General features: G+C 37.2%; 1 protein-coding gene across 2 annotated transcripts in view; it reads left to right on the forward strand.

The window, feature by feature from the left end:
• SLC39A8 (solute carrier family 39 member 8) overlaps window positions 1-27,857 on the forward strand; it is a 77,756-nt gene that overhangs the window by 22,186 nt on the left and 27,713 nt on the right. For both annotated transcript variants that reach the window (XM_017651442.3, XM_037020121.2), the window contains exons 4-6: window positions 6,912-7,081; window positions 9,439-9,561; window positions 10,041-10,208. In XM_017651442.3, coding sequence (XP_017506931.2) covers window positions 6,912-7,081; window positions 9,439-9,561; window positions 10,041-10,208 — 461 coding nt within the window. The remainder of the gene's footprint in view (window positions 1-6,911; window positions 7,082-9,438; window positions 9,562-10,040; window positions 10,209-27,857) is intronic.

Genomic DNA, 27,857 nt, shown 5'->3' on the forward strand with positions numbered 1-27,857 from the left:
TATTGAACAAAATTTCAAGTACTGTTCTGTGCATTGAGAAACCAGTAACAAACAGGAAGAAAAATTCCCTGTCCTTTTAGGCCTTACAATATAATAGGGAAGAGAAATAATAAACATTTATATAAACAAGCAGATAAATAGTATAACTTCACAGTGATAAATGCCATGAACAAAATAAAGTAGGTAAGGGATAGAAAGGGGTAGGGAGTGAGTGTGATTTCAGACAGGTTAAGGGAGGCCTTTCTGATATTACATTTGAACCAAGTCCTGACGGAGAGAGAAGGCCATGGCAAGGTCTGTGAGGGATGAGCAGTGTTGGTGGAGGGAACAGTCAGCATAAGCCTGGGAATGAGTGGCATTCGTAAGGAGCAGCAAGAGAGCCTGTGTGTCTGGAGCACAGTGAGCAGAAGAGAGACTAGAAGGGGAGGACGCTTTGGGGGAGCCCGCAGCCTTGTAGGGTGTGGTGAACTGATTGGATTGTATTCAGATGTGGTAAGAAGACACTGGAGGCTCTCAACAGGGAGTTATGTGATTTTACTTGTTTGTAAAAGATTCTTCTACCTGCGCTTTGAAGAATAGATTGTAATGGGGTAATAGCAGAAGCAAGGAAATTGGTGAGGAGGCTGCTGCTCGGTGTTGGTGCTCAGAATGATGGGGAGTTGGATTGAGTGGGAGAAGTAGGAGTGAGGAGACATGACCAGTTTCGGGGTGGATTTTGGAGACTGCTAAAACAGTTGCCTTTGGATTGGACGTGGGAGAAAGTAAAGTGATCAAGGTTTGAGCCATTGGAAATGGACAAATGGTTGCACCACTTCTCAGGATGGAGAAGACTGGGGACGAGTGGTTTGTGGCAGAGGAAGTGAGTGGTGAGGTCCAAGAGGATATTTTTTGACATGGTGAGTTTGAGGCATTGATGTAGACCAACAAAGAGAGATGTCCAACAGGCAGTGGCAAGCACACATTGGGAGCTCAAAGAACAGGCCGAATCCAGAGATTTGTCATCTTAGAAGCCACTGGTTTAAGTGAGCATCTCTAATGTGAGTATAAATAGAGAATATAAAGAAAATAAAGATAGAGAAGAAAAGGGAAACCTTAACAAAGGAAGTGCCTGTTTTACTCACTTTTGGATTCCTTTGTGTATATATAAATACTCTGATCTCTCTATACAGTTGATCCTTGAACAACACAGGGGTCGGGCACTGACTTTCTGTGCAGCTGAATATCTACATATAACTTTTGACTCCCCCAGAACTTAACTACTGATACTTACTGAAGCCTTACTGATAGCATAAACAGCCAATTAACCCCCATTTTGTATGTTATATGTATTATATACTGTATTCTTACAATAAAGTAAGCTAGAGAAACGAAAATGTTTTTTCAAATAGTGGCAAATCTCCAAAAAAATTTTCCAGTAGATTTATTGAAAAACCCATGGGTAAGTGGACTCACACAGTTGAAACCCAAGTTGTACAGAGGTTAACTGTGTATGAATAACAGTAGTAACAAAATAAGCAGCTGTAACAAAATTAATAATAGCTGACTCTTATGTAGTACTTACTGTGTGGCAGGTGCTATTCCAAGGTCTTTACACATATTAACTCATTTAATCTTTGTACAACTGTATGAAATAGGAACTATGTTATTCCTGTTTTATAGCCAACAGACCTGAGGTACAGAGAGTTTAGTCATTTTGCTCCCATGTATGCAACGTGTATATATGGTAGAGCCAAGTTCAGACTAGGGCTGTCTTAGCTTCAGAACTCATGTTCTTTTTTATTTTCTGTATTTATATATGCAAAGAGAAATCACCAAGCATACTTTATCAATATAAATAGCAATTTTGTGAGTAACAGTAATTTCAGAGATGATTGTTAGAGCAAATATTTTTCTACAGTATGTACTAAATGGAAATATGTTTATATTTTTACAAGCCTGTTTAACATAGTTTGCACTTTAGATTAAAAAAATCAGCAAATGGCTTATATACTAACATTTACTAAGTATAACATAGTAAAGCATAGATTCTGAAGTCAGCCCACCTGGGTTCAAATCCCAGCTCTGTAATTTTCCAGCTATGTTAGGCACATAACTTTATGTTTTTCTGCCTCAGTTTTTTCACCTAAAGTAGTGCCTTTCTCATAAGGTTGCTATAAGGATTAAATAACTCAATATTTGTAAAGCATTTAAAATGTTATCTGGCTCAGAGTTAGATGCTATATATATATATATATATATGTCTGTTAAATACAATTTATCTGATATGTGCATAATTCTGTACAGGAGGAGAGGCTCAGAAAAAGCAAATATATTCTGTGCAAGTTAATTATGGATACTCAGTAGTGTTTTTAACCTGAGTTCCCATGGGTACTCTATCTCAGAAACTAGGAGGTAGAAAAAGAAGGGGGAAAAAGGAAGTGAGAATTTTTAAGGTCAACACTGCAAAGTCGTAAAATGGAAAAATCAATATTCTAAATTAGAAGATCAGAAATGCACCAAATATTTGGACAGAGGCCCCAAGAAAGAGAGAAATGCCTCTTAGGGTGCACATTATCTTAGGAATTGAAATGGGGCTGCAGTGGATGGGATGGCATAGGAAAAGGTATAGAAAAGTATCTGGAGAATTAGGGAAACTAGTAGAATGCTCATTATTACTGATCTAAGAGGTTTAACTTAACAATATATTGCCTTTATTTGGTTTAACATACAAATTGTTTCACTTTAGTACAGGTGATGTTGAGCAGCTTATTTAATGTCTCTGTACCACAGCTATCTCATCTGTAAAATGGAAATAATAATAGTACTTTCCTTAGAGAATTGTTAGGGGTGCCAAATGAGTTACTATGTAAGAGTGCCTAGAACAGCACCTGGCACAGAGCAGGGAGACTATGTCTTTTGCTCTTCTTATACTTGTGTCCATAGATTCACTCCATTTCCTGGTCCCTGCATAAGCCTATTATTTTCCCACAAAGAAATTATTTTTTAAATAATGCACTGGATTCTTGATATAAAAGTTCATTTAATATAGAGTCAATTCTGAGCTCATTTGAAGAAATGAAAAACAACAAAAAAGTAATCCCAAAGACTCACGATACTAGGATTTTATGAACACATTTACACTGATATATCAGTGGCTGGATAAAATAGTCTCATTTGCCAAAGACCTCACATTTTGAGGTGTTTTTGAAATTGCCTTTCAGGTGCTTTATAAACTCATATTGATGATGCAATAAACTGATGGTAAATTAAATTCTTTAGGAGATAAGTAAAGTTTTAGCAATAATTTATTCACCCAAAATTGCCTCAAATTTTTTTTGAGGAGGTCAAAGGATGGTGTTTAATTCAAATAATAGGTAGGAATAAAGGAATTCTACTTGTAGCATCCCTGAGACCACATTGTCCAACTTTTCAATAGAAGTGATGACATTAAGTCTAAGCTTGTGGAGAGGTTAAATGGCTTCTTCTAGGAACAATACCTGAGATAAAAGGAGAGCCCAGGGCTCCTGGCTTCTAGTGTGTTATTCATTTACTGTATAACAATTAGCTAAATGAACTGAAATTTATATTATGGACTACTTACAAATTTTTTTGAAAATAATAACAACATTTGTTGAAGACCTACTATATTTCAGGGACTGCATTAACTGGTTTTATTTTATTCTCATAAAAACTCTATGAAATATGAGAATTAAGTGAGTTAAAATAGGTGAAGTTGTTAGAAGAATCTTAATACCTAGTGGGTGTCCAACTAATATTACTTGGAAATTGATTAAAATCTTTAGAGTTCACTAAGTAGCAGAGAGAAGGAGTCTATCTGAAACAGATCATTAGAGGGAGCTCCATGTATACATGGAGATGTGCAAGGAATATTTTTATACTGGTACGTTCTTTGGTGTGCTAGTTGAGTGGGTGAATGGATTATTTTTTTCTGAATAATGACCCAAAATACAAGAAGGGGACACTATGCAGTGTGCCTAGAGCCTAATGATTCACATTCCCAGAGTTCCCCAAATTGTTCTGGTAAATGTGCACAGTAAGTAAGGAAGGTTAGAAAGACCAGATAAGCAAATGAATTGGTGTTTTTCTGACAGAGTTTTCTGAGCAGCACCTTGAAATATGACATTCATTAATTCATTCATCAAAGAAGGTGTGCTATTTGCTGGGCAATATTCTAGACACTGAAGATGAGTAAAACATAGCCCCTTTCCTTGAAAATCTCATAATTTGTATTACATAGGCAAATATATAAGTGATAATATTACTGGAGCACAAAGAAATGGAAAGTGGTACAATTACCTTTAACTGAAAGCTATGGGGAACTTGAGAAGCAAGAGACTGCCCTCCGGAGGGGCTAGCAGAGCTCTGTAGAGGAGTCTGAGTCGGCCTGGAGAGCCCCTTGGGAGTCTCTCAGGCAATGAAGGCAGATGTTTCCAGATAGACAACCACAAATAAAAGCAATTTTGTATTTGGTGGACATTGTGTCTGCATAAAGGCCGTGTTGAGAAGGGGCGAAATAACACTGGAGCGGTTGTGTGTGGGGGCTGGCTTATGAAGGGCCGTTTTGAATACAGGCAGTAGGTGATCAGAGGTGTGTTCGGATAATGAGTCTGGTGGCTGTGTCAAGTAGTGGAAGACCAGTCAGATAACTGTGTGCTAGGTGAGGGGGTGAGAGATGATGAGGGCCTGAACTCAAGGCATATGGAGAAGCCAGAGTGAGGATAAGCAGACTTGATAGTTTGATCACCAGTCCTCTATGGACTTGACTGTTGGTGAGAAGAGAAATTCGCATTGATCCTAAGGCTTTTTCTGTTATGGAGATAGTGAACAAAGGTAGTAGAGCAGCATTTCTCAGGAGAAGGGATGCATTTCAATATATGTATGTGTCTTTGCCTCTATTTGGTATTCCAAAGTTTGCCATTTTTACTTTAGTTTCAACATGTATGTGTCCTGTCTATCCAACGAGATTGTAAGTATTTGTTGAATGAATGAATGCATGTACGCTCGTGATGGGATAGAAGACTGTTTAAGTTCAGGGAAATTACGCATAGATAGGTCATGGAGGAAGGTGTGGGATTGAGAATTTTCTCCAAGTGGTAAGTCTGAGGGGCGTAGTGAGTATTGTTTCGGGTGATAAGGTGATGAATGGCAATGAGGTGGACCTTTATAGGCCCACAGGGATGACTTTGTAGGGCATGGTCAGGAGTCTGGAACTGATAGGAAAGCGGCTGGAGAAGATAAAGCCATGGTCAGTGCTGTGACGATCCTTGTGGTAACATAGTAACATTCAGTATCTGTTTTTTTCCATTTGGTAGCCAGCCCATGGTCTCTTGTATTGCTTTGTGTTTGTGTACACCCACACATTCCCCAGCTCCCCAAGCAAGAGATCCAAGCTCTTTGTTGGCCGGAACCATGATTTGGTCCACATCCTAGGCTCCATAAACATTTGCTGAGGTTGTTTATTTATAGATAGAATTGCTTGAACTAGAATAATGGTGAGCAATCTTGTATTCATGAAGCACAATATAAAATATGTATAGTTTTGTTGAGCCCCTTGGGACTCTTAAAAGTTAGATCACCTCTGTAAGAGTAATGAAGCTTATTGCTGAGAAGCGTGGGCCCTGGAGCCAGCCTGTCTGGGTCTGAAGTCCAGCTCTCTGTCTGCGTGACTTGGGCTGCTCACTGGAGCTCCCAGTGCTTCAGTTTCCTCAGTTGTTGTGAAGGCAGTAACAGTGCTCCTTACCTCGTAGGGTTTTGTGAGGATCAAAAGCATTAATATATGTGGGTTGCACAGTACAGGGCCTGGCACAGGGCATTCAGTCACTGAGCGTGAAGTGTTCCTTCCGTGCTCCCCTGGGAGTGCCATTTTAAAGAAGCTGCGGTGAAGAGGCAGCTTGTCTAACCTTTCACGTTATCCTTTGTGCAGTGTGGGGGGCCACAGACAAAGCCTCAGGCTGCTCAGTTCCAGAGGCCCCTTTCCACTCAGTCAGCACTGCCATCCTGTCCTGGGTTCACAAAGTATGGAGCTCTTCCATACCCATTGTGTCTTTCAATCAACCACTCTTGGACAACTGGGGAAAACTGAGGCCCAGAGGCAGCAGGTCACACTTCCCATTAGCTGGAGAGCTTAGGATAACATTTATTCATTTCATTCTAAGCAACATTTTTAAGCACTTTATTGGGTGCCAGGCCCCCGGGATGGAGAGATGAAAGATACACTATCTGCTTCTGTCCCCAGGGTCTCCACTGCACAGGATGTTTGCCTTAATCTGGGCCCAGCAGATGAATTGTGCAATGCAGCCACTTCCACCTGCGGCCTGTGCTCACTTCCTGAGTGCTCCCTGCCCTGGGCTGAGCCCAGGACCCAGGAGGCCCTGCTGGAGGGCTCAGGTCCTACCTTTTCCAAAGAAGTGTGCTCCAGGCTCCTGCAGACAAGGGATTATGATAAGTTTAGTGTCAGCAACTGTGGTCACCTTGAAGCTAACCCATCTCCACACTGACCCTCCCCCCATCCTCCTGCACCTTGAAATACACACTGCCTCAGTGTTCCTCTGAAAGGCTGAGTTTTAAGGTAGGCTTTGAGCCATAGATGAAACTAGGCGGCTTGGAGCCTGTGGGTCTCAGATTGTTTGTCACCATTTTAGATCTTTTCCAAATTTCCTACAAGCTATGAAATTCTTTGTTCCCATAATGATGATTTAGGACTGATGAAAACATAGGCAGTGTTACAATTAATTTATTATGCTGTATTTATGTTCTCAGTTTTCCTTATAATTTTCATTGAGAAGATTTTATTTTAAAGAAGATACCTGTTTCAAGTTACTAAAAAAATTCTTTCCACCTTGATGTACAGTAAGATTACATTTAGTTCCTTTGCTGTGATTAATTTCTATTCTTTTCCCTCTGATCTACAGTTTGGGGATATGGATTCCTGTCAGTGACAATTATTAATTTGGCATCTCTCCTTGGACTCATTTTGACTCCATTGATAAAGAAATCTTACTTCCCTAAGATTTTGACCTATTTTGTAGGGCTGGCTATTGGGACTCTTTTTTCCAATGCAATTTTCCAACTTATTCCAGAGGTAAGGATGTTGGCTATTTGTTTCTGTGAATAACTGTTTATTTTAAATGTTTTAGCACTTTGTACATTTTAAGCCTCCATAATTCTCACATTTTATAGTCTGGTTTATGGTGTTTGGAAAAAGAGAAAGCAGAATCACAGAGAATGAAAAAGCTTATCCCAAGCTACAGGGCTGTCAGTTTCAAGATAAAATTAATATTCTATGAGGCCAGTCACCGGGGCGTGCTCAGACAGTTCTGGGACACCTCTGAGGGCCTTAAAACTTTATTCTGTCTCACATTTGGGCTATTTAATTGGTCTTCACACTTCTATTGTTTATTTATTTATTATAAAGAGTTTGCAGTGTCAAATTTAGTGAAGATATACCAAAGAATTTTCTCATATCTTTACTACAGCTGTAGAAGATTAAAGGCTAAATTCGAGCCTGGCTGACAAACCTTTTCATTTCTTTTTTGACTGAGAAAAGTCAGTTGAGGGCCAATAAGCAGCAGCTTATTTTTTTCCTTTAACAAAATGTGTTATAGATCTGACATGAACAATAGTGTGCTATTCAGTTAACCAACAAGGAATACATGTTTTATTTCAAATCTATATTGTGGCCATATAAGGAAAAGAGAAAGAGCAAGGTGAATAAGTAAGAGGAAAAGGGAGGGGAAGGAGAAGAAACATGAATAGGAGGGAGCCACAAAGGGGAACCAGGGAAATACACATACACATGGACTGTGTCCCCCAACCCCATGCACCCCCAAAGACAGAGGGGCAAGCCCCAAGGAAGAGTAAATAGTATTTTAGGGAGTACCACCCTTATCTTAAAACTTTTAGAAATTATAGAGAAGTCTTCTTTTAGTTTTTACAACTAGATAAAAAGGGGGGGATGTAATTTCTTAGACTCATTATTATTATTATTATACCTAGAAAGGACCCAGGAGGCTACTTCAAACCCTCAGCTCTAGTGATGGGAAAAAAAACATTAAAATCCAGAGGGATTAAGTAACTTGTTTATAGCTATACAATCAGCTAGTAACAAAGCTAGGATGACATTACAAATTTTTTGGTTAAAAAATGTGTTACATGCAGTGTTATACATGTGATATATTTAATGTACATATAAATGTATATTAACTCATTTGATTTATGGATCAAATTAAATTAAACAAACTGATACTGTATGTGGATTGGAGATTCCACATTCATGATTTTGATATTTTTTATTTTATTGCAAATGTGGTAATACATAAGAAATGTCGATCAAGAGAATAAGAAATTTCTTCAGCAGCACTTAGGAATGCTCTTTTGCCTTTCTGTGATAATTAAGTATTATGGACATGATCAGAAAATTATATAAGCCCTAAAGAATCTGTCTTTGCAATACTACTTCAAATTTCCATAGACAGTTATTTCTTTCTCCAACAAAATTCTTTCCCTTCTCTTATTTTATTTTGTTTTAGCCATAATCTCTGTGTTAAGTATATGGAGTAGGTATTTGTGTACCATTTTCACACACTGTAAATGGGCACAGAGAAGTCACTCAAATGAAGAGTGGCCATGCCATCTCTCCAGAGGCAGATGCAGGATGGGAATCCAGGTGCGCTCTATTCTAGACTGATGTTCAGAGGGAAGATTTACAATGTCCGGAATGGTGGATGTGGCTTTTCACATATTCTCTCCTGCTATTTATGTTTGTGTTTCTTGTCTGTTAGGGATACCTTGACCTCTTTTTATGATTTCAAACTCCAGCTCTTGCTCTATGTCCTTGAAACACTGCATTATTTCATTTTCATCATTGTATGTGTAAGAAATCTTCTTTCCTTCTTTATTCTTGAGCCCAGTCCTTGATTGATTTATCTCTTCAGGCCTTAACAGGATCCTCTAGGTTCAAAAGGATCTCTCTTTGGAAGAAGTGATACAAGTTGCCTATATGTTTGCTTTAAACATTTTGACCGTGGATATTATGGGCAAATACATTGCTTTTAGAGAAAATGGGTAATCAATATCTCATTTTTATTGTTTATCTAAATCAAATACTATCTTTAAAGGTGGGAATCAGTGCTGCTTCCATACTACTAGAAACTTACTCTTTCAAGGCAACTATTTCTGAAGGTGTTGTAGGTAGGAAAGTATAAGGCACTCTGGGACTTTATTTAATAGAACTTCCTCTGGTTATGACTTCTTTGCCATTTCTTACAGTTTGGTTACCCAAATTTCAGTTTTTGGTTTGTGGTTTTTTAGCAGGTAAATTCCAAATATTACCTGGATGTAAAGATGGATTTTGGTGAAAATTGTATACTGAAAAATTTTGGTTATTATTATTATTATTATTACATTTTTTTACCTGAATCACCTTTTTCTTTCCCTTAGGCATTTGGATTCAATCCCAAAATTGACAACTATGTTGAGAAAGCAGTTGCTGTGTTTGGTGGATTTTACGTACTTTTCTTTTTTGAAAGAGTACTTAAGATGTTATTAAAGACGTATGGCCAGGTAAATGGACTTTATTTAAAGTATTTAATATTTGACCCACTAAAGCTATTTTATGTAGGCAAATAAAGGTAGGAAGTTTATTCTGACAATTACATGACCAGTCTGTTTTTCAGACTTGTGAGGAAAAAGAAAAGTTTCAATATAATGATGTATTAGAGAAACACTTGATTTGTATTATAGAATTTGGAGTAAGTACTAACAATTTAATGTCAAATAACAGATGAACATAATTTGTATTCCATTCATATCCATCAAAATAAGAAGATATATGTGCCCTAAAATGAAGAAAGAAAAACATCAGAATCTAGTAAATGAGGATACATTGATAAATTTATAAAGATTACATTACACATAGAACAGACATTCAATTTTTCTCTTATAACTAAAAAGCACTTACACTCTATTTTCTTGCTTATGTAAGCCATCTTTTTCTTTTCTTCTTATAACCTCTTCTTCCTTTTTAAATGTTTTTCATGTAGAATGATCACACCCACTTTGCAAATGATGACTTTGGTCCTCCTCAGCAAAAAACTCATCAACCTAAAACTTTACCTGCGATCAATGGTGTGACATGCTATGCAAATCCAGCTGTTACAGAGCCTAATGGACATATCCACTTTGATAATGTCAGTGTGGTGTCTCTACAGGTATGAGGACTCCATTTTCTCTTTACTATAGGGCATCCTTTACACTGTGTGAAAGCTGCTGTAAATGCAGCCAACCTCGTATTTTGTGCATTTAAATGTGTCAAGACTTATTCTTATATAGGGGATAAGTGTACGTAAGTCTAAATTTTTTTTCTACTTTCCATATTTTTCAGTAATTGAGTTAAGCAAGAAATTGTGGGTTACTGGGTCTGAGGTTTCACTGTTCTCTAAGATTGTTTAACTATATAAGAGTTACTTAGATTTATACAATAATATGTAGCAAAATTAATCAGAGCATTTCTCCTATTTACAATCCTTTCAAGATCCCAAACCAAACAACCCCCTTGAGTGATTCTGAAACAGCAAGAAGAAAAAAGATTTGTAAGCTATTAAAACTGTATTCATTAATTAATTGCTTTAGAATTTGTATTCCCATCTTCTAAATATTATTACTATGTATTATTTCATGAGTGAATACTACATGCCAGGTGATATGCTAGGCACTTTTATCTCATTTACTTTCTACAACAACTATTCAGAGCAGGGTTTATCTTGTATGTATTAGAGCTATTGTGGTTTTAGGTAATGGAAATCAAACCTGAATGCATGCAAAAAAGAGACTTTATTGGAAAGAGAGTGGGCTGTCTAGTGGAACAGCCAAGCTGCAGGAAGGGCAAGAGCCTAGGAACCATTGGAACCGTTAGGACTGACCCCTCCTTCTCCTCCCTGTGTCTTAGAGTCATTCTTTTCTTTCACTGTGAACTGTCTCCTTCCCTAAGTTGAAAACAGCTACTAGCAACCCCTGAGGTTTATGGCTTATAATTTCAGTTTATAGTTTCAAAAGGAAATTGAATTGGCTCTTTCAGTCCTAAAACCAAAATTCCTGGTAAGTGTCTCTTTGGTCCAGCTTGAATTAGATGTCTATTCTAGACTAATCTAAGTGCTTAGAGGATCAGGCCCCTTATATGGCTCCACAGGAATATGGGTGGAATAGAGAAGAGTGGTTACTGAAAAAAGGTGCTGAGGTAACAGTATCATTGATGTCCATGACGATTCTCATTTGACAGACGAAGAAAGTGGAGCTTTAGATGTTAAATAACTTCTCTGGGGGTCACTCTGCTTGTAAATGGAAGATACACAAACTACAAAGTTAAACACAATATAATGAGGAAAATTAAAAATGAAATCAAAAGGAAAGCCAGCTAAGAAAAGAAATTGTTTAAAAAGATATCTGGAAGAGGTTATTATGGCAAATGACCTGAGTTTTCTTCTGGTAGAAAACATGATTATTTGTATACTTCTCCCCACTTGATTAAGGAAATTTTTAAGTGTGTTTGAAGAGACAGTTTTGTGTTGTGTTAGCACTAAACTAAGAGGGGAAATTATTTCATGTCAATGTAATAAATGATGCTTTCAGCCAAGATTTTGCAAAGAATATGGAAATGTTCAAATAGATAATTTCTTATAATATTTACAGCTAACATTTATTAAATGCTCAAGGACTATGCTTAGAACTTTAGGCAAATGACCTTCATAGTAGCCTAGTAGACAAAAGTGTTATAATTAGGAGTCTGTAGCTTAGAGATGCTATATAACAAACCCAAGCACACACAGCTCTTAAATGGTGAAGCTTGGATCAGGACTGAGGCCGCTGGCTGCTAAAGCCTGCACTCTTCTATGTCTTGCTGGATTGCCTTCTTCTGCTTTACTAGAATCAAGATGATGACATTGACTTAATAAGTATTAATTTTTTTTGTGGGGACAAAGATAATTTGGCCCAAGGGAGTTTCTTTCTGAGGACAAAAAGTTGAACTGTTCCATAATGCGTGATCAAAACCGAAAGTTTCTGTGATGACTGCCCTTGCACTGTTCACCATGTAAGAACTTATTCACTATGTAAGAATTTGTTCACCATGTAAGAACTTGTTTGTTATGCTCCAGAAGATTGGAGACTGTTGAGAATTAGGCTTGGGGTTGATTAATGATTGCGCATTGAGTTCCCTATACAGAATTTTATTGTTGTTAACAACCATTTGATCAATAAATATGAGAGATGCCCTCTCAAAAAAAAAAAAAAGTTGAACTGTTCAAAAGTTTGATTTTGGTTTTAAAGTTTAGGGCTTATGATTCACTATGGCCAGAATACATGTTTACAGTAAATAAAAGCACCATGACAAATATGGGCTCCTGGACATGATCCTGTTTTACATAATTTAGGACTATCAATCAAAAGGCCATTTTTACTCTACTTTGGATGGGAGGGTTAGTATACAGGCTTTCATTCATTTATTCAGTAAACACTTAGTGATTTGTTTAGTGGGTCATCTATGTAACAGTGTGCCTGACACATTGTGTGTGTGTGATAAATAGGTATTTCCCTCCCTCTTCTACTCACTGATTTATTTTCTTCTTCCTTAGTTTTTAACCATAGTGGTCTCATCAAGTCCTGCCATTTCAACTTTTACTCCTCTGGGAATGACTTCTAAATCTATATGGTTAATTATTTGTAGATTGCCATTTAGAAGAGAGTTTCTCATAGTAAGTCATAAAGCTTTTGGATCTATTTGTGTTTTTCCACTGGGATTGAGTAACACAATGAGAGGCTGGAACACATGAAATTCCATGCTTTCTTATGTCTATTACTCACCTGTTTTTTTTTTTTTTTAACAACTTGAGTACTTTTCCTAGAAATCAAAGTTTGATTTTTAAAACTTGAAGACCATTTGATAATGAAGACAGCCTTTGGAGTGTAAATGCATACAGCCTGCCATTGACCTTCAGTCAGAGAGACTAAGAGAAGTTGAAACATTTACTCTCACTTAATGGAATAAAACTTTAAAGACCAATTTAATTTGCCATTTGAATGATACCAGTGTTTGTACAACAGATTCTCTATAGAGTTGTTCATCTATGCACTCATAAGCCCAGTGATACCTGTTACACTCTGACACATTCAGTTCATTTGAAAGTACATTTAAATATGTGCAAAAGGTACTTGATTCTCATATTATTGAAATAATTGGGGTGCATAAAATCTCTTCAAAGTGAATTAAGGGTTGCAGTTAGTGCTGTTAATTTTTAAATCTGGATACAGAAATTTTATACAAATTAATTATAAAGATGAGAAATTCAGTGGTATAAAACATAAAATTCATAATTTGAAAGATTCATAATTAGAATTCATAATTAGAATATGAAAATTCATAATTAGAATACTGGTGAATAAAATCACACTACTAGAGAGAGTACATTTAATCTAAATTAAATGAGAATGAAAATGGAAAGGTTTGAATATGGTCCAGAGCAACTTGCCAGAAAGGAAAATTCTCCATTAAAAACAATTTTTGCATTTTCAGATAAAACTGTGTTTTTTTTGACAAAAGTATTTTATTTGACACCCAAAGTGACGAGGGACTTAGGGCTATGTGTTTTGACTTCTAAAAGTAGCCAATCCTTTTACCAGCAAGGACATTCTTGATCTCACACGCAGAGGCTGGTAACATCACCACTGACAGAGAAAATTCATAAAGAAAAAAACAATAGTATTACCAACTACTAGTTGGCTGGGAGAATCAAATAAGAGAATGTATATGGAAGTGCTTTGAAATGTACCCAAATTTGTACCATTTAATCTTTTTGAAGGACAGACAGTTGCCTAAGGGTTTCAATCATGGACTGTTTATGATATTCAAATGAAAAGGGAACATTTTAGTTAAGCATCTGATAAACATTTAATTGGTTAATAAGCTTTTTGTGGAGCTTATAATTTTAATCTATTTAATCTATTAATTTTATCTATTTAATCTATTGATAGGTGGCGGTCCATGCAAACATACTTAAAATGTTCTGAATTTGACTTCTGGTATAACTTGTAGATTTTTAGGGTTTATTTTCTCTCTGTATATAGCGACACACACACAGAGAAATTCAATTTAATTTCTATTGAATAAAAGAATGTTAAAGTAAAAAAGAAAAGAAAGAAAGGTGTTCGAAGACAAGATACTCCAAGAGAAATCCTCTCAGTCTTCCTAGAAATCGTCAGAGAAATCTTGACTAGTTCCTATTCCACATAATGTTTACCAAAGAATCTTTAAAAATGTACTCAAAGAGTTCTACTTACAGTGAACAGAAGCCTTTTGAGTTATCAGGATAAAATGCCAAAAACTTCTTGGTTTCTAAACTGATTTATAAAAGTAGAGTAAGACAGAAAATAGAAGGTCTGTTTGATGTTGGTGGGAAAGAAGGAAAGACAAATTTGGTGAAAGTTCCAGTTACTATTCATTGGTCTTGGCAAGAGTTGGTTTGCTGGGATTGAAAGACCGAAAACGAGTACAGGAGCCTGGTTTGTAGAAAAAAATATGGTGTGATTAACAGAAATGGGCAGTCAAGAAAGATCCCTGGAAAGGGAGGCAAGTGAAGAGGAGGGAAAATAATTAAATTTTCTCTAGCTTCTGTATAGGTAAGAAGTTATCCTAGCTTTTTAAATTGGATATATTATTTTATCTCTGCCTTATATCATTTCTGTTTATCACTGTCTATTTCTAGGCTTTCTATTCTCTTTTGTCTGTTTAAGAAAAATTCCTGACCTAATATCACACTACCTTAATTATTATAGTTTTTTGTAAACATTGAATCTCCCAAGACAAGCTCCTCACTTTCTTTTTTCTTTGAAAATTATCTTTGTTTTTCCATAACAGTATCATTTTAGGGATTTTTATTAATATTGCACTGAACTTAGACATCAGTTGAGGGATAGCTGACATCTTTATATTTCAGGTTTTCTTTGTTTCATAATTTCCCAAATAAATGTCTTTAAACTGTTCTGCCAGATTTATTCCTAATTACTTTGTAGCTCTGAAGGTATTCTAAATGCTATCTGTTTTTCCTGCTTTATTTTCTAATTGATTATTACTGATGTGTAGGAGCATAGATTTCAGTATATTGATTTTGTATCCAGTAGTATTGCTGAACTTTCCTACTATTGTTTGTATTTTGCTTGCTTACTCTTGGATTTTCCAGGTGGACATCAAGGAGCACATTAAAAATTTTTCCAATTGTTATAACTCTTATTTTTCTTGTCTTATTCCATTGGTAAGGACTCACGTGATAATGCTGCCTAGAAGTAGTGATTGTCAGCATTTTCTCTTGTTTCTGACTTTGATGGGAAAGCTTCTAAGTTCAATAGGTTGCTTTAGTTTTTTTTAAAAAAATAGATGCTCTAATTAAATTAGGGAAGTTCCTTCATATTCAGAATTTTCTAAGTATTTTTCTCAGTGTTGAATATTATTGGCATTTTTTCTTTTTCTATGCTATAACCAGGTATGGACTATCTATACTCAGTTAATTTTTCTACTTGTAGAATTGGGGAGCCTTAAAGCAGTGTGAATAAATAAGCATATTTTCTCTCAAAAATTGTGTCATATCTACAGTATTATTCATTAGCTATTAATTGATTAGTAACATGAAAATTAAAGCAACTCTGTTTTGTTAAGGAGCTTGAGTCAGATATGAATTTATTTTGACTGATAAATAATCATGTTACTTCCCATCATCTATAAATTGACAAAAATCTCTACCCGTTAGGATTATTACGAAGACAATGAAATATAAAGGTAATGAATAAGTGTAAGTAAGCAGTGAGTATTAACTGTTACTATTACCACTATTGTACTATCAAATGCCACTATATTCCTGAGAAGCAGTCGGTACTAGGTGAGAGTAACAGTGCCAAAGTGTGTATGGACTCAAAGCCAGAACGTCCTCTATTTCAGTGACAGAATTTTGAGCTGCTTTTGAAAGAGTAGGAGAGACGTGGTATCAAGCAGTGGGATCATATGCCAGGTTTATAAGCATGTCAACTGGAAAGAGGAAAGCATTTATGAAGTGGTTTTTCTATGAAGATACTGTGGGGAACATTTAAAAAATTCCAAAACGGATGGGTGATTTTAGTGCAGGAGCAGTTTATAGCTGGGGTTATATTAATGAAGTTTTGCAGACCAGATGAGGAGAACACAGCTTTCACGGCAGTTGGCAGAGAATAAAACCGAATGGCAAGTTTGAACACAGTGTTATGAAGGCAATTGGATTGAGTTTTGATGTTGATTAGCTTTCACTTTAGAACAAATTTCCCAGTGTCAAGGTTCCTTGGAAGAGACTTTGGTAGCCAAAATCTGGTGCATGAGGCATTGCTGTCTTCAGGGGCAAAGAGAAGAAAAGCAGAAGAAAGTGGCCAGCAGCTGGACTGGGGTGGTGCTGTGTTGCAGCTGTGAATAGCAGAAACCCGGAGCCCCCAGTATGTAGTAGACCCAACTTGATAAGTGTGTCTCTGTCTACATCCATCAATATAAGGTAATGCATGAGAATCATAGATCAGCTTCCATAATAACGACTTTACGTGAAGATGGAGAACTGTGGAGGGTGGGAGACAAAATTTTGGAAGAATTTTCAGGGAAGAGGAGATTGAGAGGATGTGCCCTGAAGGCTGACACTGGGCAAGGAGAGTAGTCTGAGAAGTATTTAAAAGTGGTGCTATGTGTGTATGCTGAATAACCCCTCCCTCTGTTGTTGAAAAGGCTTCAGAAAAGAATACATAAATTCTCAATGCTTCTGAAGTCAGATACAGCTACTTCTGGAGGCATTATTATGCTCCAATGGGCTCTAAGATTTAATAAATAGAAAAATACAGATCGAGTAAATTTAATAAATACAGAAAATAAGAACTAGAAAGGTGAATTTACTTAAAGGAATTTGTCAGTGAAGGGAAGAAAAATGAGGGAGGATGGCAGTTCAGTGGGACAACAGGATTCTTTGGGATTTTGTTGATCTAAGAAAGATTTCAGACAGGGAAGCAAGGCCCAGGGGACAAGAAAAGGTAGATGCAGCAGAGAACAGATGTCATGGAAAGGGCGTCTGATGCAGCAAATTCCTAGAGAAGAAATGAAAAAGAATTTGAACACGTGGAGCTTTGGATCTTGAAAAGGAGAAGGGCTCTTTGAGATGGAGTGGAAGGTGGAGAACGTGTCTGTGTTGGGGGAGAGGGAGTGTGTGTCAGGTGGCCTCTGGGCAGGGGGATTCACTCTGAAGGACAGTGGGGTGGTGAAAGTGGAAAGGCTTGGGTTGGGCTCTCTGTTAATGCCTTTTGGAGGTGATTAAGGATGGTACATGGTTGCTGATCAGCCCTGAGCCTGTGTCTTTACTTTCAAGGCTGGAAATGTTGATCTTTACAGCCTGGAGCCCACCAGCTTGGGCACCACTCTTCACAGATGTGAGGCGCAGAGTGACGGTGCATCTGGGTAGAGGCCCAGCCATTGCAGATGGGGAGAATGGCATGCCTGCAACGTTTGCAGGGTTCAGGGGTCCAGACGGTCACGTTTGAAGGTAGTCTGCTCTTGTGTACAAAGGTCCAGAAACGTTTTGTCCTGCACCTTCTGGAAGTCTGTCTCTGAACAGATTTTCTTTTCTCTGGTTTCTAAACCTTTGTCAGTGTCAGGTAGGGAAACCTGTTAATCGGCATGCCAGATTTCTGTTACCTGTCCTTCCTGAATCATTAACATCATCACAGTGATGGTGGTGGCTGGTGGTGTGACGGTGGTGGTGCCTGTCATGTGCAGAGAATACACTCAATACTTTATGAATATTATTCATGTGCAGCCTTGATTGGTAGGTGTGATGAGTTCCATTTTGTAGATGAGGAAACTGAGTTCTAGAGTGGTCAGAATTTATTTGAACTTAGAGTGGTCACACTCAAAGTTCTTTGCAGAAAGCTAAGTTGCTTCAGCATTTGCATGTTTCTCACACACAAAAATGACTGCTTTCAGTGAAATCCAAATCCAAATACATTTTTGTGAGAAAAGTTCTTAACCACTCAACAAGCATCCATTATGCACTTGGTATTCCTTAAAGATACTTGTGGAAATGTAAAAAATGTTGCTGTATGGAATGATTAGTTTTATAGTGAAAGTATACGCAGGTTGCTGTGTTGAGAAAGATATGTCACAAACTGGGTTTGGGAAGTGATGCAAGTGAAGTGGCTCTGGGTGCTTTCCTGAGAAGGTAATACTTGTCCCCATCTTGAAGGATGGGTGGGAGGTTGCTAGGTAAATAAGATTGGGTGAAACAGTAACCTAAGTGCAGAGGATAGCTCCAGTGATTATTTTTACACGTTTGGCAATCTCTAATTTTGAAAAATTGAGGGAAGTGTCTCCATGGAGCAGTGATTCTTCATCATTTCCCTCAGGAAGCTGTTTAATGAAGCACATTAACTTCTGCAACAGAACAATATACAGAACCACCAACTATTGCATATAACTTAGAGGGGCTCATGAATCTACTGAAGCGCCTCTACAACTTCCTAGCTAACCCTCTCTGATGTAGAGGTACTTGAAAAAGGAAAATTAATACCTAGGGGTAAGAGTAAATGCATCGTAGTAGGTGCCTTACAGCTATTTTCTGTTCGTTTCCAACAACAGCCCCATGAAATGAGTATGAAAAGTTTATTTAAAGACCAATAAATAAAGACTCAGTTAAGTAACTCACTCAGATTCACACAGATAATAAATGGCAAAACTATGATGACATTTCCCTCCTAGGCTCTTGAATCCCAGGTCTACCTTCTTTCCATATACATGACACTGACTTCCTAATGTGAACATTGCTCTGATCAGTTCTGATTTCTAATAACTTGCAAAAAATCTTTTGGAATACAATTTATAGTGACTTAAGGATTGCCTGCATAATGAAACCTTAATAATTTTGATTCCACTAGTCTATCATAGCTGATAAATTATGATTTGTTATATTTTGTGTATAGGCTGGGCTATAGGGCATCTTGGCAGTATCTACAAACTGCTTTTGAAACAACTGGTAGGCAAGATGCACTTAAAGTTTTAAGTTATCTGAAGAAATACCAAGTTGTTAATATGTAATTGGTACTTTATGTTAATCTTATCCATACAATGTGGCGTTTTTTCTTAAGGACCTCAATCACCACCATGTGCTTGCTGGGAGAGCCTTTTGTTAGTGTGAGTTCTGGAAAGCAGTAAAAGTGTATTTATCTAAACATGTTCTGTACTAAATTGTTTTCACTAATCAAGCAGGACTTAGCGCTGTTTAGAAGAATTAGTGAGGTTTGATTAGGGTTGATGTCAAGTTAATTTTCCCACTATTAGTATATGAAGAAGTGCTATGCATGCTGATTGATTAAAAACAATTTAGAATGAATGCCAACATATGTTTCTTTTGATAAATGAGGAAAAAAAACTTACGAGGTTCAACTAAATTATTCTGGGCATCAGAAGGAGTTGCTGAATTCTATTTTGTAGAAACCTGTGTTGTAAGCCAGCATAAGCAATGGAAAAATTTAAATACAATTTCTATTGCTGGTGTGTCTTTAACATCAGCTTTTTCAAGTTTTCTTTTAAGGGTTGCATTATAAAGGATGTCCATGTCATAAATATTAGACTTGCCAAAATAGGCCTCTTTCTTTTCTTTTTTTTTCTCTTCTTTTTTTTTTCTCTTCTTCTCTTCTCTTTTTCTTTCTCTTCTTCTCTTCTTCTTTTCTCTTCTCTTATTTGCTCATTTGGAAATATTTATATGGTGCTATATTCTTTACATGCTACATCCTGCAGTTTGGGAATACTGGATCAAGATCTGGTGAGTAGTTTTTACTCAGTGGATTGATTGCATGATAGAAAATTTGCCAAAGCATGAGGTATTTTACTATAATAAATGAAATTCATGTCTCAGAGAAGCATTTGGGAAGGTAGAATTTATTCTACATTCTATTATTTCATGCTATATTTATTTTTTTATTGTATTTTATGTATTTTTCCCCATTTAGTCTTTATAATTAGTTAAGAAACATTTAAATTAATAACACAACCTGAGTAATGCAGCATGTGTGGCATCTCTCACATTTTATTTTATTTTTTCATTTTTATTTATTTATTTATTTATGTTTTTTTGAAGAACGTTATGTTTACTAGGCTCTCCCCTACCCCAAGTGCCCCCCACAACCCCCATTACAGTCAGTGTCCATCAGCATAGTAAGATGTAGAATCACTACTGTCTTCTCTGTGTTGCAAAGCCCTCCCCTCTCCCCCACCCCCACATTATACATGCTAATCATAATACCCCCTTTCTTCTTCACTGCCCTTATCTTTCCCTACCCTCCCATTGTCCCCAGTCTCTTTCCCTTTGGTAACTGTTAGTCCATTCTTGTGTTCTGTGATTCTGCTGCTGTTTTGTTCCTTCAGTTTTTCTTATGTTCTTATACTCCACAGATGAGTGAAATCATTTGGTATTTGTCTTTCCCCGCTTGGCTTATTTCACTGAGCATAATACCCTGTAGCTCCATCCATGTTGTTGCAAATGGTAGGATTTGTTTTCTTCTTATGGCTGAATAATATTCCATTGTGTATATGTACCACATCTTCTTTATCCATTCATCTACTGATGAACACTTAGGTTCCTTCCATTTCTCGACTATTGTAAATAGTGCTGCGATAAACATAGGAGTGCATCTGTCTTTTTCAAACTGGAGTGCTGCATACTTAGGGTCAATTCCTAGGAGTGGAATTCCTGGGTCAAATGGTAAGTCTATTTTGAGGAACCTCCATACTGCTTTCCACAATGGTTGAACTAGTTTACATTCCCACCAGCAGTGTAGGAGGGTTCCCCTTTCTCCACAACCTCGCCAACATTTGTTGTTGTTTGTCTTTTGGATGGTGGCCATCCTTACTGGTGTGAGGTGATATCTCATTGTGGTTTTAATTTGCATTTCTCTGATGATTAGTGATGTGGAGCATCTTTTCATGTGTCTGTTGGCCATCTGAATTTCTTTTTTGGAGAACTGTCTGTTCAGTTTCTCTGCCCATTTTTTAATTGGATTATTTGTTTTTTGTTTGTTGAGGTGGGTGAGCTCTTTATATATTTTGGATGTCAAGCCTTTATTGGATCTGTCATTTACAAATATATTCTCTCATACTATAAGGTGGGTACCTTTTTGTTCTATTGATGGTGTCTTTTGCTGTACAGAAGCTTTTCTTTTCAGCTTGAAATAGTCCCACTTGTTCATTTTTGCTTTTGTTTTCCTTGCCTGGGGAGATATGTTCAAGAAGAGGTCACTCAGGTTTATGTCTAAGAGATTTTTGCCTATGTTTTTTTCTAAGAGTTTTATTGTTTCATGACTTACATTCAGGTCTTTGATCCATTTTGAATTTACTTTTGTGTATGGGGTTAGACAGTGGTCCAGTTTCATTCTCTTACATGTAGCTGTCCAGTTCTGCCAGCACCATCTGTTGAATAGACTGTCATTTCCTCATTGTATGTCCATGGCTCCTTTATCAAATATTAATTGACCATATATGTTTGGGTTAATGTCTGGAGTCTGTAATCTGTTCCACTGGTCTGTGGCTCTGTTCTTGTGCCAGTACCAAATTGTCTTGATTGCTATGGCTTTGTAGTAGAGCGTGAAGTTGGGGAGTGAGATCCCCGCCACTTTATTCTTCTTTCTCAGGATTGCTTTGGCTATTTGGGGTCTTTGATGTTTCCATATGAATTTTTGAACTATTTGTTCCAGTTCATTGAAGAATGTTGTTGGTAATTTGGTAGGGATTGCATCAAATCTGTATATTGCTTTGGGCAAGATGGCCATTTTGACAATATTAATTCTTCCTAGCCAAGAGCATGGGAGGAGTTTCCATTTGTTAGTGTCCCCTTTAATTTCTCTTAAGAGTGTCTTATAGTTTTCAGGATATAGGTCTTTCACTGCCTTGGTTAGGTTTATTCCTAGGTATTTTATTCTTTTTGATGCAATTGTGAGTGGAGTTGTTTTCCTGATTTCTCTTTGTATTGGTTCATTGTTAGTGTATAGGAAAGCCACAGATTTCTGTGTTTTAATTTTGTATCCTGAAACTTTGCTGTATTCCGATATCAGTTCTAGTAGTTTTGGAGTGGAGTCTGTAGGGTTTTTTATGTACAATATCATATCATCTGCAAATAGTGACAGTTTAACTTCTTTACCAATCTGGATTCCTTATATTTCTTTGTTTTGTCTAATTGCCATGGCTAGGACCTCCAGTACTATGTTAAATAACAGTGGGGAGAGTAGGCATCCCTGTCTTGTTCCTGATCTCAGAGGAAAAGCTTTCAGCTTCTCGCTATTAAGTATGATGTTGGCTGTGGGTTTATCGTATATGGCCTTTATTATGTTGAGGTACTTGCACTCTATACCCATTTTGCTGAGAGTTTTTATCATGAATGGATGTTGAATTTTGTCAAATGCTTTTTCAGCATCTATGGAGAAGATCATGTGGTTTTTGATCCTTCTTTTTGTTGATGTGGTGGATGATGTTGATGGATTTTTGAATGTTGTACCATCCTTGCATCCGTGGGATGAATCCCACTTGGTCGTGGTGTATGATCCTTTTGATATATTTTTGAATTCAGTTTGCTAATATTTTATTGAGTATTTTTGCATCTATGTTCATCAGGGATATTGGTCTGTAATTTTCTTTTTTGGTGGGGTCTTTGCCTGGTTTTGGTATTAGGGTGATGTTGGCTTCATGGAATGAGTTTGGGAGTATTCCCTCCTCTTCTATTGTTTGGAAAACTTTAAGGAGAATGGGTATTATATCTTTTCTGTATGTCTGATAAAATTCTGAGGTAAATCCATCTGGCCCAGGGAATTTTTTCTTGGGTAGTTTTTTGATTACCGCTTCAATTTCTTTGCTCATAATTAGTTTGTTTAGATTTTGTGTTTCTTCCTTGGTCAATCTTGGAAGGTTGTATTTTTCTAGGAAGTGGTCCATTTCTCCTAGGTTTTCCAGCTTGTTGGCATATAGGTTTTCGTAGTAGTCTCTAATAATTCTTTGTATTTCTGTTGGATCTGTCATGATGTTTCCTTTCTCATTTCTGATTCTGTTGATGTGTGTTGATTCTCTTTTTCTCTTAATAAGTGTGGCTAGAGGCTTATCTATTTTATTTATTTTCTCGAAGAACCAGCTCTTGGTTTCATCGATTTTTTTCTATTGTTTTATTCTGCTCAATTTTGTTTATTTCCTCTCTGATCTTTATTATGTCCCTTCTTCTGCTAACTTTAGGCCTCCTTTGTTCTTCTTTTTCCAATTTTGATAACTGTGACGTTAGACTATTCATTTGAGTTTGTTCTTCCCTCTTTAAATATGCCTGGATTGCTATATACTTTCCTGTTAAGACTGCTTTCGCTGCGTCCCACAGAAGTTGGGGCTTTGTGTTGTTGTTGTCATTTATTTCCATATATTGCTGGATCTCCGTTTTAATTTGGTCATTGATCCATTGACTATTTAGAAGCGTGTTGTTAAGCCTCCATGTGTTTGTGAGCCTTTTTGCTTTCTTGGTACAATTTATTTCTAGTTTTATACCTTTGTCATCTGAAAAGTTGGTTGGTAGGATTTCAGTCTTTTTGAATTTACTGAGGCTCTTTTTGTGGCCTAGTTTGTGGTCTATTCTGGAGAATGTTCCACGTGCACTTGAGAAGAATGTGTATCCTGTTGCTTTTGGGTGTTGATTTCTATAGATGTCTATTAGGTCCATCTGTTTTAGTGTGTTGTTTAGTGCCTCTGTGTCCTTACTTATTTTCTGTATGGTGGATCTGTGCTTTGGACTGAATGGTGTGTTGAAGTCTCCTAAAATGAATGCATTGCATTCTATTTCCTCCTTTAGTTCTGTTAGCATTTGTTTCACATATGCTGGTGCTCCTGTTTTGGATGCATATATATTTAGAATGGTTATATCCTCTTTTTGGACTGAGCCCTTTATCATTATGTAATGTCCTTCTTTATCTCTTGTTACTTTCTTTGTTTTGAAGTCTATTTTGTATGATACTACTTCTGCAACACCTGCTTTTTTCTCCCTATTGTTTGCATGAAATATCTTTTTCCATCCCTTAGTCTGTGCATGTCTTTGGGTTTAAGGTGAGTCTTTTGTAAGCAGCATATAGATGGGTCTTGTTTTTTTATCCATTCAGTGAGTCTATGTCTTTTGATTGGTGCATTCAGTCCATTTACATTTAGGGTGGTTATTGATAGGTATGTACTTATTGCCATTTCAGGCTTTAGGTTTGTGCTTGCCAAAGGTTCCAGGTTACTTTCCTTACTATCTAAGAGTCTAATTTAACTCACTTAGTATGCTGTTACAAACACAATCTAAATGTTCTTTTCTATTTCTCCTCCTTCATTCTTTATATATTAGGTATAACATTCTATACTTTTTCTCTATCCTTTGATTGACTGTGGGGATAGTCTATTTAATTTTGCATTTGCCTCGCAATTAGCTGCTCCATCCTCCCTACCATGATTTTACTACCTCTGATGACAGCTATCCAACCCTAGGAACACTTCCATCTATAGCAGTCCCTCCAAAATAGACTGCAGAGATGGTTTGTGGGAGGTAAACTCTCTCAGCTTTTGCTTATCTGGAAATTGTTTAATCCTCCCTTCAAATTTAAATGATAATCTTGCCAGATAAAGTAATCTTGGTTCCAGGTCCTTCTGCCTCATGGCATTAAATACATCATGCCACTCCCTTCTGGCCTGTAAGGTTTCTGCTGAGAAGTCTTTTGTTAGTCTGATGGGCTTTCCTTTGTATGTGATATTATTTCTGCCTCTGGCTGCTTTTAACAGTCTGTCCTTATCCTTGATCTTTCCCATTTTAATTAATATGTGTCTTGGTGTTGTCTTACTTGGGTCCCTTGTGTAGGGGCATCTGTGGATCTCCATGGCCTGAGAGACTATCTCCTTCCCCAGATTGGGGAAGTTTTCAGCAACTGCCTCCTCAAAGACACTTTCTATCCATTTTTCTCTCTCTTCTTCTTCTGGTATCCCTATAATGCGAATATTGTTCCGCTTGGATTGGTCACACAATTCTCTCAATATTCTTTCATTTTTAGAGATCCTTTTTTCTCTCTGTGCCTCAGCTTCTTTATATTCCTCTTCTCTAGTTTCTATTTCATTTATTGTCTCCTCCACCATATCCAACTTGCTTTTAATACCCTCCATCGTGTTCTTTAATGATTGGATCTCTGACCTGAATTCATTCCTGAGTTCTTGAATGTCTTTCTGTACCTCCATTAGGATGTTGATTATTTTTATTTTCAACTCCCTTTCAGGAAGAGTCACAGGTCCATATCATTTAAATCTTTTTCGGGAGTTGTATTAACAAATTTACTCTGGACAAGGTTCCTTTGGCATTTCATGTTTGTATATGGTGTCCTCTAGTGTCCAGAAAGCTCTATTCTGGAGCTGCTGAGCCCTTGAAACAATGTTGGGGGTCGCAGGGCAGTGGTACTAGGGTAGGAAAGAGCTGTTCCCCGCCTCCTGGCTCCTGTGTCTGTCTCCACTGCCTGAGCCAGTGAGCCGGGCACACAGGTATAAGTTTTTGTCCCATAGCAGCCAGATATGGATCCCTGCTTTCCACAAGCAGCCGGAATCCCAGTCTCTCCAGGAACTCTGCCTGTATTAACTTTCAAACCCAGTAGTCATGCCAGTCTTATGAAAGCACCATGAAATGTAGGTTTGTGCTCCCAGCGCAGATCTCCGGAGCTAGGTATTCAGTAGTCCCAGGCCTTCCACTCCCTCCCTGCTCCGTTTGTCTTCCTCCCGCTGGTGAGCTGGGGTGGGGGAGGGTCTCGGGTCCCACGGAGCCACAGCTCCAGTATGTTACCCCGTTCGCTGAGGTCTGCTCTTTTCTTCAGGTGTGTGCAGTCTGACGCCGTCCTCTTTCCTGTTGCTCTCTCAGGATTAGTTGCGCCAATTAAATTTTCTAATTGTATTCAGTTTTAGGAGGAAGCCTCTGTCTCTCCTCTCACACCGCCATCTGTAATCCAAAAAAACCATGCTATATTTATTTTATATGTTTCAAAGTCAGTATGATAAATTAGAAAGTTCACAAAACAAAGTCAATTTGCAAATGAAGTGTATTCTGCCAAAATGCTTTTTGAGTTTGACATTACTGCACTGTGCAGTGGAGAATTAGCAGATTGCCTCTCTCTCTCTCACACACACACATACACACCTGTAGGTATGCATCTGTCTCTATATTTATTTCTATTCAGTTTTATTTCTGAAGCAAATGTCCATATCACAAATATCACTTTTATAACTATTAATACTTACCTGATAATCTTAGTGAATAAAAGAATATAAAGGCCTTTGAAGGCTGAATTAAGTGCTCATTCTTATAAATGTACCATGAGGCTAGAGTCAGATCATTGACTGGGTGGTGAGATTTGATTTTACTAGAGGTCTACTCTTTTGGAGAGGGGATTTTTTCAGTTCCTTTCTTTGGATCTCAATCCAATCAAGTTAATGACTCCTCATGTATTTTAGTTAGGAAATAACTTTCTCCTGTCTTTAACTTTGCTCACCATGTTAATAAGGCTCAGTTTATTCAGATGAAAGTTTTGAGTTCTAAGGAGAGAGCCCAATGTGTGGGCCCAGTTATTTCTAAAGTGGTTGGGTCATTATTGCTTTTTATTTCTGTTATCAGATATCAGAATATTAAAAGTACAGAAAAAACCCCACAAACTTTATTTTATTGAATCTTTTCTATTTAGGAATATCTAATTTTTTCATCAACACAATTTTATTAAACTTTTATAGCAACTTAGAGAAGGCAGATTAAAGTAAAAAGAGAATCAATAGCCAAGAAGCACCAATAAAGATTACCTCTGAAGGTCCAGTAAACCATGCAGGTCTGTGCTCTGATGCTTTCTCATTCTTTACTTTTATTACTAGGGTGTAAAATACATGTCAGAAAAACTGAAGTGAAGGATCGTCATAAATAGTTTTCTGTTTTCTAGGCTGCAAAACAAACACCCAAATATAGAGATTGTTTTACATTTGGAAAGTAAAATCACAAAAATCCTTTACTAGGAAGTCATCACTTTTACAGAAATAGTCCACAGTTTCTCTAAATTCTTTGTAGTATTTGTGACCAGAATTTCAGTCATGCTACTTATGTATTAAAACAATAATGGCAATCTTAAATTGGGCCTTCTTTCATGATTTCATGTTCTGAATGAAATGCTGGTCTATAGGCTAATTCAGTAAAGCTATATTAAATGGCAGGAGGATGGTATTCAGTTATTCATTCTGTCATTCACTCACTTGTCATGTATCCTGTGATGACCTGCCAGTGCCAGGCTTTGTTCTATCTCTTTCCCTGGAGATACCACAGCAAATCAGAAGGAAATGTTTCTGTTCTTGGATACTTTTTGCATCCCAGTGGATACACAGGCCAACATCCTGTGTTTACCAATGCTGCCTTAGTAAATAAAATGTGGTGATATGATGCTGTCTCGGAGGCTACTTGAGTTTGGATGGTGAGGGCCACATGAAGCCAAAGCCTGCACTGTAAGAAACAGCCATCTGTGCACATCAAGGAAAAGAAGATCATGGCTGAGGAAACAGCCAGTGCAAAGTCTTTAGGGCAGGGAAGAGTTTGGTGGGTTTTAGCAATAGAAGGAGGGTCAGAGTAGCTTAGGCACAATGGATGCTGGTAAAAAATGACATGGGAGAAAATTCTAGGTAGAACTCTTTCTTCAAAGTAAGTGTTATTATGTTCTAATATTTAAATAGTATCCATAATCTCAAATAAGTCTTTGGTTTTAAA

This window comes from Manis javanica, chromosome 5 (assembly GCF_040802235.1).
Source record: "Manis javanica isolate MJ-LG chromosome 5, MJ_LKY, whole genome shotgun sequence".
Classification (NCBI taxonomy): Eukaryota; Metazoa; Chordata; class Mammalia; order Pholidota; family Manidae; genus Manis; species Manis javanica.